At 36.2% G+C, this 13,461-nt stretch overlaps 1 protein-coding gene across 1 annotated transcript in view; it reads right to left on the reverse strand.

Annotated features, from left to right (window-relative positions):
* The window catches only part of LRP6 (LDL receptor related protein 6), a 125,083-nt gene that overhangs the window by 4,447 nt on the left and 107,175 nt on the right, over positions 1 to 13,461 (reverse strand). The window contains exons 17-20 of the mRNA XM_033116936.1: positions 11,553 to 11,678; positions 6,997 to 7,233; positions 6,207 to 6,317; positions 1,207 to 1,437 (exon numbers count right to left, since the gene is read on the reverse strand). Of these exons, the coding sequence (XP_032972827.1) occupies positions 1,207 to 1,437; positions 6,207 to 6,317; positions 6,997 to 7,233; positions 11,553 to 11,678 (705 nt within the window). The remainder of the gene's footprint in view (positions 1 to 1,206; positions 1,438 to 6,206; positions 6,318 to 6,996; positions 7,234 to 11,552; positions 11,679 to 13,461) is intronic.

A 13,461-nucleotide genomic window follows, 5' to 3' on the forward strand; every position in this document is an offset into this window, starting at 1 on the left:
AACAGGGTAGACTAAACAACAGATTTGCTCAAAAGGAAACTAAACCTATTTTTAAGAGCATAAATATAATGAATGGAAAATTAGTTGTTCAGCTACTGGATGCAAATGTAATCACAACCAGTGCTAAAGAAAAAATTCTATTTTTTCCAAGTGACTTCCTAAATTCCACAACTGCAAATAGGTAAGGCAACACGGAATCTTTAGCAGTTTAAAAATTATGTCTGTTTACTTAGTTACATCCAGAATAAGTCCTTATTTTCAGAGGGCTTTTGCCTGGCACCTTCTTCTCCATATTCATTAAAAGAAAGGCTTCTTTACACTAAGGACACCAGAAAGCATGGATAAGAAAGTTGTACTTCTCTAGAGCAATCTGGTCTACCCAAGCATAGAACTTCTGGCTACTCGGCTATGCCTGAACAAACCCTACTCCCACTGTCAACATTTGAAGTTAGAAGAAAACAGAAGATAATACATCCCTCCTTGCTATCACCCAGCCATTTCCAATCTTTGCTGAAAAGGAACCTTACTAATGTACCTTTTTGGCCTCCTTTAATTCCTGGGCTCAGTGGTACTTAGATCGTCTGGTTGTGAACCTGAAGAACTTGTGGTTTATGCGTCTTTTCACCAAATGACTACCTGATTCACTTTCAATAGAGTGCATCCAGAAATGCAGTATATGCAATATATGCAGTATTTATAAATGCAGATAGATAGATAGATAGATAGATAACCGTGTTTCCCCAAAAATAAGACCTAACCGGAAAATTAGCCCTAGCATGACTTTTCAGGATGCTCGTAATATAAAATTAGCCCTACCGTATTTCCCTGAAAATAAGACCGGGTCTTGTATTAATTTTTGCTCCAAAAGACGCATTAGGGCTTATTTTATATTACGAGCATCCTGAAAAATGCTACGGCTTATTTTCCAGTTAGGTCTTATTTTCAGGAAAACACGGTGGATAGATAGATAGAGAGAGACATACATGCTCTATATCCTTTGGCAGTTTGTATCAAGACACACCTCAGGTCTTTTGTGTAAAGAGAAGGTACTAAAAGTAAAACAGAACATTTGGTTCTTACAATATTTTAAACCCAAAGTAGTCTAGTTTGAAATAGACTCTGGGCAGTATCTTGTTTCGATTATAGAAAACTGGCAATCTGGCCAGGACCCAAGACTTGATTCTCAGTGGATCAGTCTTCACTCACCTGGAAGAGATCCTGACAAAGAACTTGGGTGTGGCACATAACCAAGGGGCACAGAAGCCGGTCCGTGAACTACATAGTCATTTGTCATGGTTTCCCCATCTCCCTTCATACGTGGACACAACATCCTCTGGCAGATGAAGTATATGGTTCCAGACACAAAAATGGTGACAATTACTCCAATAACTGAACCAACTGTATTGGTGGCCTGTGGTGCTGGCTCCTCAGTTGGATCTAAATGGAATGCAGTACAGTTAAGTAATGGAAAAACAACTGTAGGTTCAAAATAGTAATTGAAAACAGGGCTTGCAGGTAGCATGTGAAGCCAATGAAGACAACGCGAACATTTTTCTTTTTTATGGACACGTACACATCATGCCCGTGGATAGACAGATGTCATCATTACGAATCAAAGCAAACTATTCATAAGAAAAGACAGAAATTAAACAATAGATTGGGAAGTATACCTGTAAATTGATAGAAACAAAGATGTAAGTTATAGATTACATATACAGATAAAATCTATCCTACTTCATTCTGTGTACCATAAAAATCAACAAGGTTATTTTGGAATCTCAGAAAAAATTTTAGGGCCAGAAGGGATGAACCTAGAAAAGTCATTAAATATTGTAATTAGAATGGTGAAGACGTCCAAAGCAGGTGTGAGCTTGATTTTAGGTTTGCAAAGTGACATTTAGGCCTGGTGAGAGGAAATTAGAAGCTAAAGATGAGCGTTACCTCCCAGGTCCTATACGCTGCTGCCTTTAGAGTGAGTGTAGCTACCTGAGGGCAAGGATCTACTGCACAAGTTCTCTGATACTTGAGGACTCAGGAAAAAAGCGAGCACTAGAGGAAGACCCTGCCATGGCATCCACCTTCCCGGGATCCCTGAGCTATCTGAGGCTTTAGAAGCAGAGGGCAGCAATATTAGAGGCAGAGGCAAAGAACAAAAGGCTTCATCAAATTTAGAGTATTACTCTTTATTTAGAAGAAAAATTCTTCCATTCTGAGTAGTCAGACTATATCTCATAATTGCAGATCCTTAAAAACCTTCTTGCTCCCTCTTCATCTTACCTCAAATCTCTCATCCACATGGCTCAACTCACCCTCGGGTAGATTAAATGAAAGGAATGAGAGAAAATTACATCAGTAAGTTACTTAATACGTAGGTGCTGCCAGGTACATGTTTCATCTATAGACTCTGAGGCACAGACTCTCCTTAGGCCTTGTGAGTCCCTCTCTCTTTTTTATTCCTTAAGGCCTTGATACTCCTTTCTAACCAAGCTTCAAGAAAGAATAGTTTACACTCATTATCTCCAATTCTTAGTGTCTGGGTCGCATCTTAACTCACTAAAATCAGGCTTCTATCCTCACCACCACACTGAAACTCGTTTGGCAAGAGTCAGCGTTTTCCAATTTGCCATATTCAATAAACCCTTCACTTCTCAAGACAGTCAACACTGCTGGCTTTTGTTTTCTTATCAAAAATGTCTGATCAATATCCTCGAAGATATCCCTCTCTTAGCTTCACTATCTCTGATTATTCTTTGTTTTCTTTTGTTGGCTTCATTCTCTTCTACCTGCCTAAGTGACTCCCAGAGCTCTGTCTGCCCCCTGCTATTTTCCTCCTCTACTTAACTCTCCCTGGGAGATTTCATCCACTGCCTCAGTTTTCATTATCAGTAATAAATGAACAGCCCAAATCTCTCTTGAGCTACAGATCCACAGTCACCGACTTCCTGAACAGCTTCAATGGGATATCCAATGGATGACTTTAAAGCAATACATTCAAACTGAACTCACTGTCATCATCATCTGTCAGCTTCCTAGATTCCAAGGGTAAAGCAGATCAAAAATAAATGAGATGTCTATGCCAAATTAAAGGCATTTAAATTAAATTAAAAACAAAAATAAATGAATAAAAAAACCTGTATCAGGGCAGGCCCGGTGGCTCAGGCGGTTAGAGCTCTATGCTCCTAACTCCGAAGGCTGCCGGTTCGATTCCCACATGGGCCAGTGGGCTCTCAACCACAAGGTTGCCAGTTCAATTCCTCAAGTCCCGCAAGGGATGGTGGGCAGCGCCCCCTGCAACTAAGATTTAACACGGCAACTTGAGCTGAGCTGCCGCTGAGCTCCCGGATGGCTCAGTTGGTTGGAGCGCGTCCTCTCAACCACAATGTTGCCGGTGAGACTCCCAGAAGGGATGGTGGGCTGCGCCCCCTGCAACTAGAAACGGCAACTGGACCTGGAGCTGAGCTGCACCCTCCACAACTAAGACCGAAAGAATTACAACTTGAAGCTGAACGGCACCCTCCACATCTAAGACTGATTGAAAGGACAACAACTTGACTTAGGGGGGGGAAACATATATATATGTAATAAAAAAAAATCCTGTATCAGCCAAATATTAATCTATCTGCAGCCAAGACATGGAATGGTATTTCAGTTTTCAGTCCCTCCCATATATTCTAGTTAATGACTCCAGTCACTCCATGAGGTATTTGTGTCAACCTAAACTTACCCACTATACCTAAGTGGTTACCAGACCCATTTTATTCTATTTCTGACGTAACTCTGAAATCTGTCTCCTCCTTCCCACCACCACTGCTCCTCTTGATTCAGATCATCTTTTGCCTGAACTACAACAGTCTTCTGAGCATTTTTCAATTACAGATTGCAAGTCACCGAATGGTGAAAACTTAGTGGGCTGCTACCAGCATTTTAAAACAGAAAACTTCAAAATGCATCCTACATAATACTATAGATAAATACTGTTGTACGACATACTCATATGTGTTTCTTTATGTGTGCAACCACGTCTTTGTATTCCTCTTGATGTGGTCAAAAAGTTGAAAGCAACTAATCTAACAGGATTCCCTGCCTATAATCGTGCACTGGCTTTACAGCTTTCACAGTTATGCAGCCATGCCAGTCCTTTGCTTGTTTTTCAATGACTCTCCATTCCGCTGGGATACTGTCTAGGCTCTTTAGAAGAAAATCAAGGTCTTCTATGATCTTATCTTTATGTTATCTCTTGCTCACACCCCTTAAGACATAGCATATATTTTGGCAGCCCATTTATATGTAGTTTCCCCAAGGTGCCTGTTTCATTCTGTTTTTGAACAGGATTGCCTGGAATGCTATTTCTTCACTTATCTGCATAATTAACGCTATTCATTGATCAACACCCAATCTTCCCCCACCCAGAAGCCAGGCAGCTTTATTTGGTGGGACACGTGGCCCTTTTAGGTATGGGCCTTGCATATCAAGGGATGACATATCACTTCTGCCCAAAGCACTGAGAGGCAGCCAGCCTCCAAAATGGGGAGCTCAGGCCGTCCCCAGCTTGGGACTCAGCCGTTTGTTGCTCCAGGAGCCCAGGGTGTTTCTGCCTAACCTCTGGGGTTGCAACAGGAAGGTTGGGCTCTGGCTGGGTCTCCACATGGCCTGGAGCAGGAAGCACAAGGGTGACCCCAGGGTCTGTGGGCATCCTGAGGATCACCTCCCAGTCTTAAGCACCATTTTTCTAAGAAGTCTTCCTTGATGAGCCTCATCTTCCTTTGTGTGCTACTACTTGTACAGATCTCTATTATACACATTTAATATCAGTTCTCCCACGCCTTTATCAATAAGTACCTCCTATGAGTCAGGCTGTATGTTTTATATACATTAAGTCATTTAATTTTCTCACAACCACTAGATTAAACATTATCTTTATTTTAAAGATAAAAAGAAACTAAGGTTTAACAAGAACAAATAATTTGCTGGTAAGAGGTGGAGCTGGAATTCAAATCCACCTCTGCTTGGCTTTAAAATCCTTAATCTTACTACTACTTCAACCATGGAAGACTTTGAGAAACTTGGTACAGGTATCATGTATCTTCAGCACATAGCAGATATTCAGTAAAAGCTTAATGAATAAATTAATAGATTCTAAAAGCCTTAGTGAGAATCCCATTTGAATCTGTAAAATTACCAGCTTAAAGTCTTTATTAAAATTAAAGAGTTTTTAAATGAGTTCTATCTAAATTCCATTAAACCAGTTTTGACGGGTAGACCGGGCGTATGCTTAATTCCATTCAGAACTAAGTTTATCAATTTGGGATATATTTTATGTCAGGGCACTGGTCAATAGCTACGAACCTTGAAGAAACTCTAGGCTTTTCAGCCTAGAGTTTCTAGGCTTAGGGGTACCTGTTGGCTCAAGTATCCTTAGGCTACATTTAAAAAAATCTCTTAAAATTACTGAGCGACTGGTGGAAACATGTCAAGAAATAAATATTAGACCTTAAACATGAACTAATGTTCAGAAACTCTGAAGTTGAGACCGTTGATTGATTAACACATATCTACAGGCATACCTCATTTCAGTGCGTTTCACTTTATTGCACTCCACAGATTTTGTGTTTTTCACAAATTGAAGGTTTGTGGCAACCCTGCGTTGAGCAAGTCTATCAGTGCCATTTTTCCAACACACTCAGGTGATGATTAACATTTTTTAGCTATAAAGTGTTTTTTAATTAAGGTATGTACATTGTTTTTTTTTTTAGACATAATGGTATTCACACTTAACAGACTGTAGTATGGTGTGAACATGACTTTTATATGCACTGGGAAACCAAAAAATTCATGTGAATCGCTTTATTGCAATATTCACTTTATTGCTGTGGTCTGGAACCCAAACCCGCAGGATGTCTGAGGTATGCCTGTAAATTGTTGGAGAATTTCTTTAGTTGTGGTAAAATAATATAAATTCTTTTCTGACGCTTTACTAAATGTTTCTGTGAAGATTGATGTGCCTAAGAAAACTGCTATCTTTAAGGAATTATTAAAAGCAAAACATAGAAATAAATCCCTTGTACAAATAACTAGCTTAACATTAATATTTGTTTCTTAATAAGGAAATATTGATTATAAGTGAATCTCTCACACACAAAGAAAAGGAAAACATATTTTAAAAATTCTCCCTTAAGAGTAATATACAAGGTTTTAGTCCTACTTACAACAATCCAGTTCATCTGATTTGTCACTGCAATCCACATTATGATCACATTTCTTATGTTTTCCAATGCACTGACCATTGGCACAGCGGAACTGATCAATTAAACAAAGCACTGGGGAAAAAATGCAAATAGTTTTCTTATTTTTACAATAATGTAAAGCCAAACTCTGGCAAGAGTCAAAAGTACTTTCTGGGTGCAAATGAAAAACAAATTAGAGTTTTAGATGTAACTTAAAAATTATTCTCTGGGGAATTCCATTGGTAGAAAGAAAATAATGGAAAAAGGAATCCAACAGGAAATTTCCTATTTTCTTCCTTATGTTAAATTTCATCTTTCACTAATCATTCTGTTAAGAATTAAAGAATTCTACATGCATTTCTAGGTGCTAAAGAATTCCAGAGAATTTACTGGTTTGTTTGTTTTGTTTTGTTTTGTGTTTTACTGTGTTAAAGGTCAGTGGAAGAAAGAGGAAAATATGAAATTACATTCTAATACATAAATTCACTAATTCAGAATTCCTTGGAAACAAGGGCTATTTTTACATACTGAAGGTCTAGTCTAATTTTTTGGCCTCATTTCTCAATTTGCTAAGTTTATTACTGTGTATAAACCTTACGCTTAAGTGAATTAAAATGGTAATTTGGAATATTTTACTTACTATGTTTAGACATAATAAACTCAAATGTACTTGAAAACCCTAAATCTACTACTGAGCCAAAGCAACACTCTGAATTTCAAACAACTTAATGGAAAAAGAACTACATAACCAGATCCCAGGAATTTCGGATACCTTCACAGTTCTTCTCATCTGATTTATCCTGGCAGTTTGCATCTCCATTGCATCGGAGGGCACCATCAATACACTGCCCACTGGCACACTGGAACTGGGACTCTGAGCACACAGGGCAATTGAGCTCATCACTGTGGTCTTCACACTCAGTAAATCCATCGCACCGCCAAGCCACAGGGATACAGTCAATTTCTCCCGTGAAACAAGTAAACTGCTGAGGAGAACATGTTGGGGGTTCTGTAAAGAACAAGGGGCAGGGGAATGACAAAAACAAAAGAATTGTCACAGAGAGGTACAAACCTGAGTGAAGCTTATTTAATAATCAAAATATACAAAACGCTTTATAAATAGATAAAATTTGTAATCCATCTCGTCTAATCAGAGGAGAAATACAATTTTTACACTACTTCATTTAGACTCACTAATTTGTAAAACTGTAAGGCAGTATTTTTCTTACATATTGTAATTCAAGCAGGATTACTGTATTTCCAATCCATTAGAATCTCATACATAACCTAGAAATGATCACTATAAGCATCAACCTCCAAATAATTTAAAGTTAACCTAGAATTCACAAGTTTTCTAGCTCTGAGGTTCTCAAAGAGTGGTCCACGAACCCGAGACCTTTTTCAGAGTCACAGTGTTAAAACTGTTTTATAACTATACTAATAGGTCACTTGCCTTTATCACTACATTTGCACTGATGCTACAAAAGGAATGCTGGGTAATACTCTTAGCACTTTAGCAGCCTCAAGGCAAAGGTACCAAACTGTACTCTAATATTAGCCATTGTATTCTACAGAGCCACACACTCACAGGAAAATAAAAGGGATTTACTTAAGAATGTTCTTAATAAATTAGTAAAAATTTTAATTATATAAAAATCAACTCTGAGTGCACATATCTTCAATGCTCTGTTTGATAAAACGGGAAGTATGTACTATACAGCTCATGTTGCAAATCTAAGTGTGATGGTTCCTCAAGGAAAGTACTTCGAGTTGTAAACTCAGCCCAAAATGGAACACCATTTTTATTTAAAAGAACAATTGAGATAAACGATAGTTATTTACACTTGGGTATTTGGCAGTAAGTTTTTTAAAAATGAACCAGTGAGCTTGTTATGTCAAGGAAAACTATGGCAAATCATAACATTGTACTTCTGTGGCAAATTACAACACTGGAGCTTTCAATCAGGAATCATAATTTTGGAAAACCTGTATGCAACATTGTAAGCTTGACAGATTCCTAGTTCTTAGAGACCTTTCTGGTGAGATTAGTGGTGAAATTAATGTGAACTTTGGATGTTGTATAATGAAATGCATCAAAATCTTATAATCTGGGAATTTCTGAATGAAATTCTAACATTTCCAAATGACCAAGGTATAGGGTTACAAAATCATGCATGGGTAAAACAGCCATTTCAGAGCACAAAATAGATGAGTAGATTTTAATACAAAAGACTACAAAAAGGTAACTGATAGAGTTTCAAATTCCACATTGCAACTAAACCTACAGAAAACTGTCACTTGTCAAGATCTGGTATAGAATTCAAGATAAATATCCATAATTATTTGAAGAGGCTATTATTACAGTCCTCTGCTTTCCAACTACATCTATATGAGGTCAAATTTCTTTATATATTCCAACCAAAACTACTTATTACAACAGATTGAATGCAGAAGTAAAAATATAAATTTAGCCCAACATTAAAGAGATTTACAAACATGTAAAAACAATGCCACATTTCTCATTAAAATGATTTTGCTTTGGAAAATATAGTTAATTTTCTTACTTGTAAACAAACCTGTAAGACTTTGTTATTGTTATTTTCAATAAATATTTTTAAAGTTCTTAGTTTCAATTCTACTATAGTAAATATAAATATAACTTAAGCAAACAAAAGCTGAGTTTGAGAACTGCCATTGCTTTGTTTAGCAAATGAGAAAACTGAGGCTCAGAGAGTCTCAGTGAATGCCCAAGGTCACAGAGCATAAGGGATGATTTACAAAAAAGACTAGAAGGGCAGTCTCCTTACTTTTAACCTATTGCCTTTATTACAATATCACGGGCCTACTGACTTCTTTTAAAAACTTATGTCAGTAAATTCTCTAGAAAATACAACAACTTTATTATATGACTATGGATCAGAAAACCTCTTATCTTTAAAACAGAATAGTGCAGATTACAGGTGAACATTTTACATGGGGAACTTGAGGGATTATTTACAGAGGGAATTTCAGCCTATTGTGTATTCAGCACTATACTACTCGATTATGTGGAGAACAAAAATAGGTAAAATATGGTCCAGGTCATTAAAGAGCTTTAATTTGGTTGGGGATAGGAAGAGACTAACAAACATAAAACAAATAGTTACATTACTCTGAACTGCATGTTATACAAACTGTGGTAACAAAAGCTACGATTCAGAGAAAGTGGAGAACAGTAACAGTTAGTGAGGGTTTCACAGATCATGAGACCAGCTGCACTTTGAAAAATGAGTAAGCTTTAGGATGGGTATGCAAGGAGAGAAATACGTCCTGAAATACCACAAGTAAACCCACAGCAGCAAAACAAAACGTTCTGATACGCCACAGTGATCATCAAACTCTAACTAGCCAAATAAAAAGTGAGCAGGTTGGGAAGAAATACAAAATGAAATGGATAGGTAAGCGGCTCAAAGGAAAACACGGAACTGTTTGGAAGTCAGGCACAGGAATTTAAATTTTGTATATTATTTATCTCCACAGTAAAATAAAATTTAAAAAAATTGTACACTAACATTCACTGCAGTTTTATTTTTGATAACAAAAAATTGAAAACTACTCAAATGTCCCTCAACAGGATAATAGTAAATTGTGGTATATATATACAATGAAACACAACTCAGCGATAAAAAGAAAAAACTACTGATACAGTCCACTGTACAGCTGAAATCTCAAAAATACTATATTAAGCAACAGAACTCAGACATTTAAAAAGCACATATGTCATGATTCCTTATATAAAGTTCAAGAACAGGCAAAGCTAAACTATAGAGATAAAAATCAGAACAGTGGTTACTTCTGGAAGAAGAGAATTGGCTGTTAATGGACACGAGGGTACTTTTCTTAATGACAACAGTGTATGTCTTGTTTGGGTTCTGGTGACACAGTTGTATATGTTAGTTAAAAGACACTATTCATGTAATACATACACTAAAAATAATCACTAACTCTAAAGAAAAAAATCAAAGGTCTTTTATTAGACTTCTAAATGGTCCAATGATATCCTTGATCCAGTTTTATCTATGTTATCACTACATAAAGGTAAATTCTCTAACATTTGCCATATTAGAATTAACATTTTAGCATCCTGATGTGAAAACACTTGCTTTTTTTTTTTCTATTGTGGTAAAACATACGTTAAAAAGTTTACCATTTAAACCATGTTAAAGGGTACAGTTCAATGGCATTAAGTACGTTCACACTGTTGCGCAACATTTGCTATTTTGGGGGAGACACTCCAAGTAACAGAGCTTAACTTTTACTGTGCATGTACCTGATCTCCCCAACTAAACTGTATGCTCTGTCTCAAAGATCTTCCAATTTCCTGCAGTCCAAGCAGAGTGCCTCACAGCTGCTACTCAACACGTCATTTATTTTTTTAAAAACTTAAGAAACTTAACAGAATAAAACATTCTTATATCATCTTCTCAATGATTTTTATATTTTGAGTGTATAAGCCCTTTCAATCTTCGTTCCCAGAAATACATATTTTATGTAGTTATCACAGCAGAAAATTTTAATAATTTTTTCACTTGGGCCAAAGTTTGGCTACATTTTTACATCAGCTTATGATCATAATGTTTATTAGCTGTATAGATTCAGTTACTTAACAATTTTCCTATCATTAAAAATTACATTGTTTTTAAATTTCTGCCACTGTATAGAAGTCTTTCTCCTTCAGATGAATTAACTTAGAATTATCCCCAAGAAGAGGATTTCTGAATTAAGGGAATGAGTATTATCGTGGTGTGTGATGTTACCATACTATGCTTTTTACAAAGGAATGCACCAATTTGTTATGATCCCATGAGTGACTGACCCAATTCCACTACACCATTATTGCTACTTTGGAATATTTTAAGTAAGACAGATAAATAAGAAAAACAGGTAAACATTCAACAAAAGAATATTCTTTTGACTGGATACATTTCCAACAATGATACCTAAACTGAACAGAATCTAGAATTCAGTGGATGGAGATTATAGGAGGTAGAATTCATTCATCTTGTTACCCTCTGGGGTGGAAAAAGCTGCTATTATTAGGAAATACACTCATTTACAGGATGAGTTTCCCCTAACAGAGCACTGTTGTCTGAGTCCCAGGGTTAGGTCATGATGGATTCACTCTTAGAATAACCCGAAAGCCAGTAGAGTGCAGATGAATGGAATACAAGGGACCAACCAAGTTAGGAGAAAGAGCAATTTCACTGTCAAATCACAGAATGCTAGACTAAGTTATGGAACATGGTAATTGGCATTTAGACCTACACAAGAAAATGATAACATATTTACCTCCACATGACAGCTCATCTTGAAGCAGAACCAAGTGCATGGGGCAAGAGCATCTTGTAGTACCATCTCCTTTTACGAGACAAATATGTGAACAGCCACCATTATCTTGAGCACAAGGGTGCTGCCCTATAAAAAAAGAAAAAGAAAAAGGAAGGGAGGATGGAGGGAGAGAGGAGAGCCCAGTCAAAAATCAATCATTTATGAATTACAAAAAAAAAAAAAAAAAAATGTAAAATCACTTTGGATTTTATTTCCACACAATATAATTCCTCACTCCATCCCTACACAATCTACAAGAAAATGAGGACAATAATTTAAAAACATAAAATATTGTCTTTACATATTTATGCATAAAATACTTTAAAGTATTTTAAGCTAGGTAATGGTGCAGCTCATGTTAATTTTGGTGAATAAGCTGATTATTGAAACTAAAAAAACTCGAAAGGGAGAATGCTGAGACCTGGATATTATTCTATTTAATATATAAAAACTTTTCTAAACTATAGATTTTTAACTCAGAAGTTCTTCCATTCTGAAAGATAAAATGATTTTACTCAAAAAGTATATTTTAATGAGGAATTAACTGAAAATTAGAGTTCTTAGAAGAAAAACCTTTAGTTCACTTGGAACTCAACTATTCAGAAATGATCAAAATTATTTGCTTGGTCAAGTGCAAAAGATAATGTGCAATGTTACACATGTTTAATTTCTTTACATTTGGGTTAAATTAAATGAACATACTCTCAAACAACTTTTCAAAGTCTCTCACAAGTTGTATTCAATGAAGCCATTGCTTTGAATTTTCTACTTATCTTGTGTTAAAAACAACTTGATATTTGTCATCACAGAATCCCCACATCTGATGTAGCCGTCCATTTATTATCTGACTCTCTTCTTACAACGTCAATGTGTGTTGATGACATTGGGGGAGTCAGCTATCTACAAATGAGCAGCTGTGTTACACTACACTACGTCTGTCCCAAAACAGACGTCAGTCATCATGTTAGGATACACAAACTACACAGCAGTGTTTCTCAACCATTTAATTCCATGGTACTTTTAATAAACAGAAATCTCATTCTCTTTAAGATTAGAAATTTGAAAAAATGTTTTTCCAAACACAGACCATGTTTAAATCTTGAATTATGAAAAAAAAAAAAAGGATAACCCTGGAAATTCTGAAAAACCTCCGCTGAGATTTTCTACAATAAGATATTCACATATCAACTGACTGAGTAACTTAGGTACTGCGTCATTATTACCTTATTTCTATTAAATGTTCAGCACCAGTTTCATGTCATAACATCGAATAGCAACACTTATGAAAGCCTTGTGCTGAGAAGTTGAGGAGTTTCACCAGTCCTTTCTCTTTTTTTCATAGTTCTCTCTTTAGGCCCATTTAACTTCAGCATTCCTGGTACAATCATGTAAGACCTACAGTAGTGACTGCTAAGAGGGTACTGTTGATTACAGACACATATTAACAAGAAACTAGTCTAAGATGATTAGCCATTAATAAGATAAAAAGAATATTTATGGCTACCTTTCTAAGCTAAGAATTAAAAAATTTATCCAAGAGGGGGAAAACAAAAACCATGCACTTAACTAAGCACCATCTTCTCTAAGTTTACACACTAATTTTTAGTTTGTTTTGCTTTTGCTCAAAAATAAAGTTATCCTATAACTACATTCAGTATTATATAAATATAATGTTTGCCTTTGTTCCAACAATGGGGTGTGCAGGCAATAAAAGAAATACATGCTTTATACCAGTATTCTTCAAGGGGCTGAAGAAGATAAAAAGAAGGCACGAGAAGCAGAGCTTCTTTTGTACCTGGGGAAATTTTTGAAAATGAGCAAGATCACTCCTTTCCCCCACTCCTGTTTTAGGGGGAAAAGATGTTTAATT

Source organism: Rhinolophus ferrumequinum, chromosome 10, assembly GCF_004115265.2.
Source record: "Rhinolophus ferrumequinum isolate MPI-CBG mRhiFer1 chromosome 10, mRhiFer1_v1.p, whole genome shotgun sequence".
NCBI lineage: Eukaryota > Metazoa > Chordata > Mammalia > Chiroptera > Rhinolophidae > Rhinolophus > Rhinolophus ferrumequinum.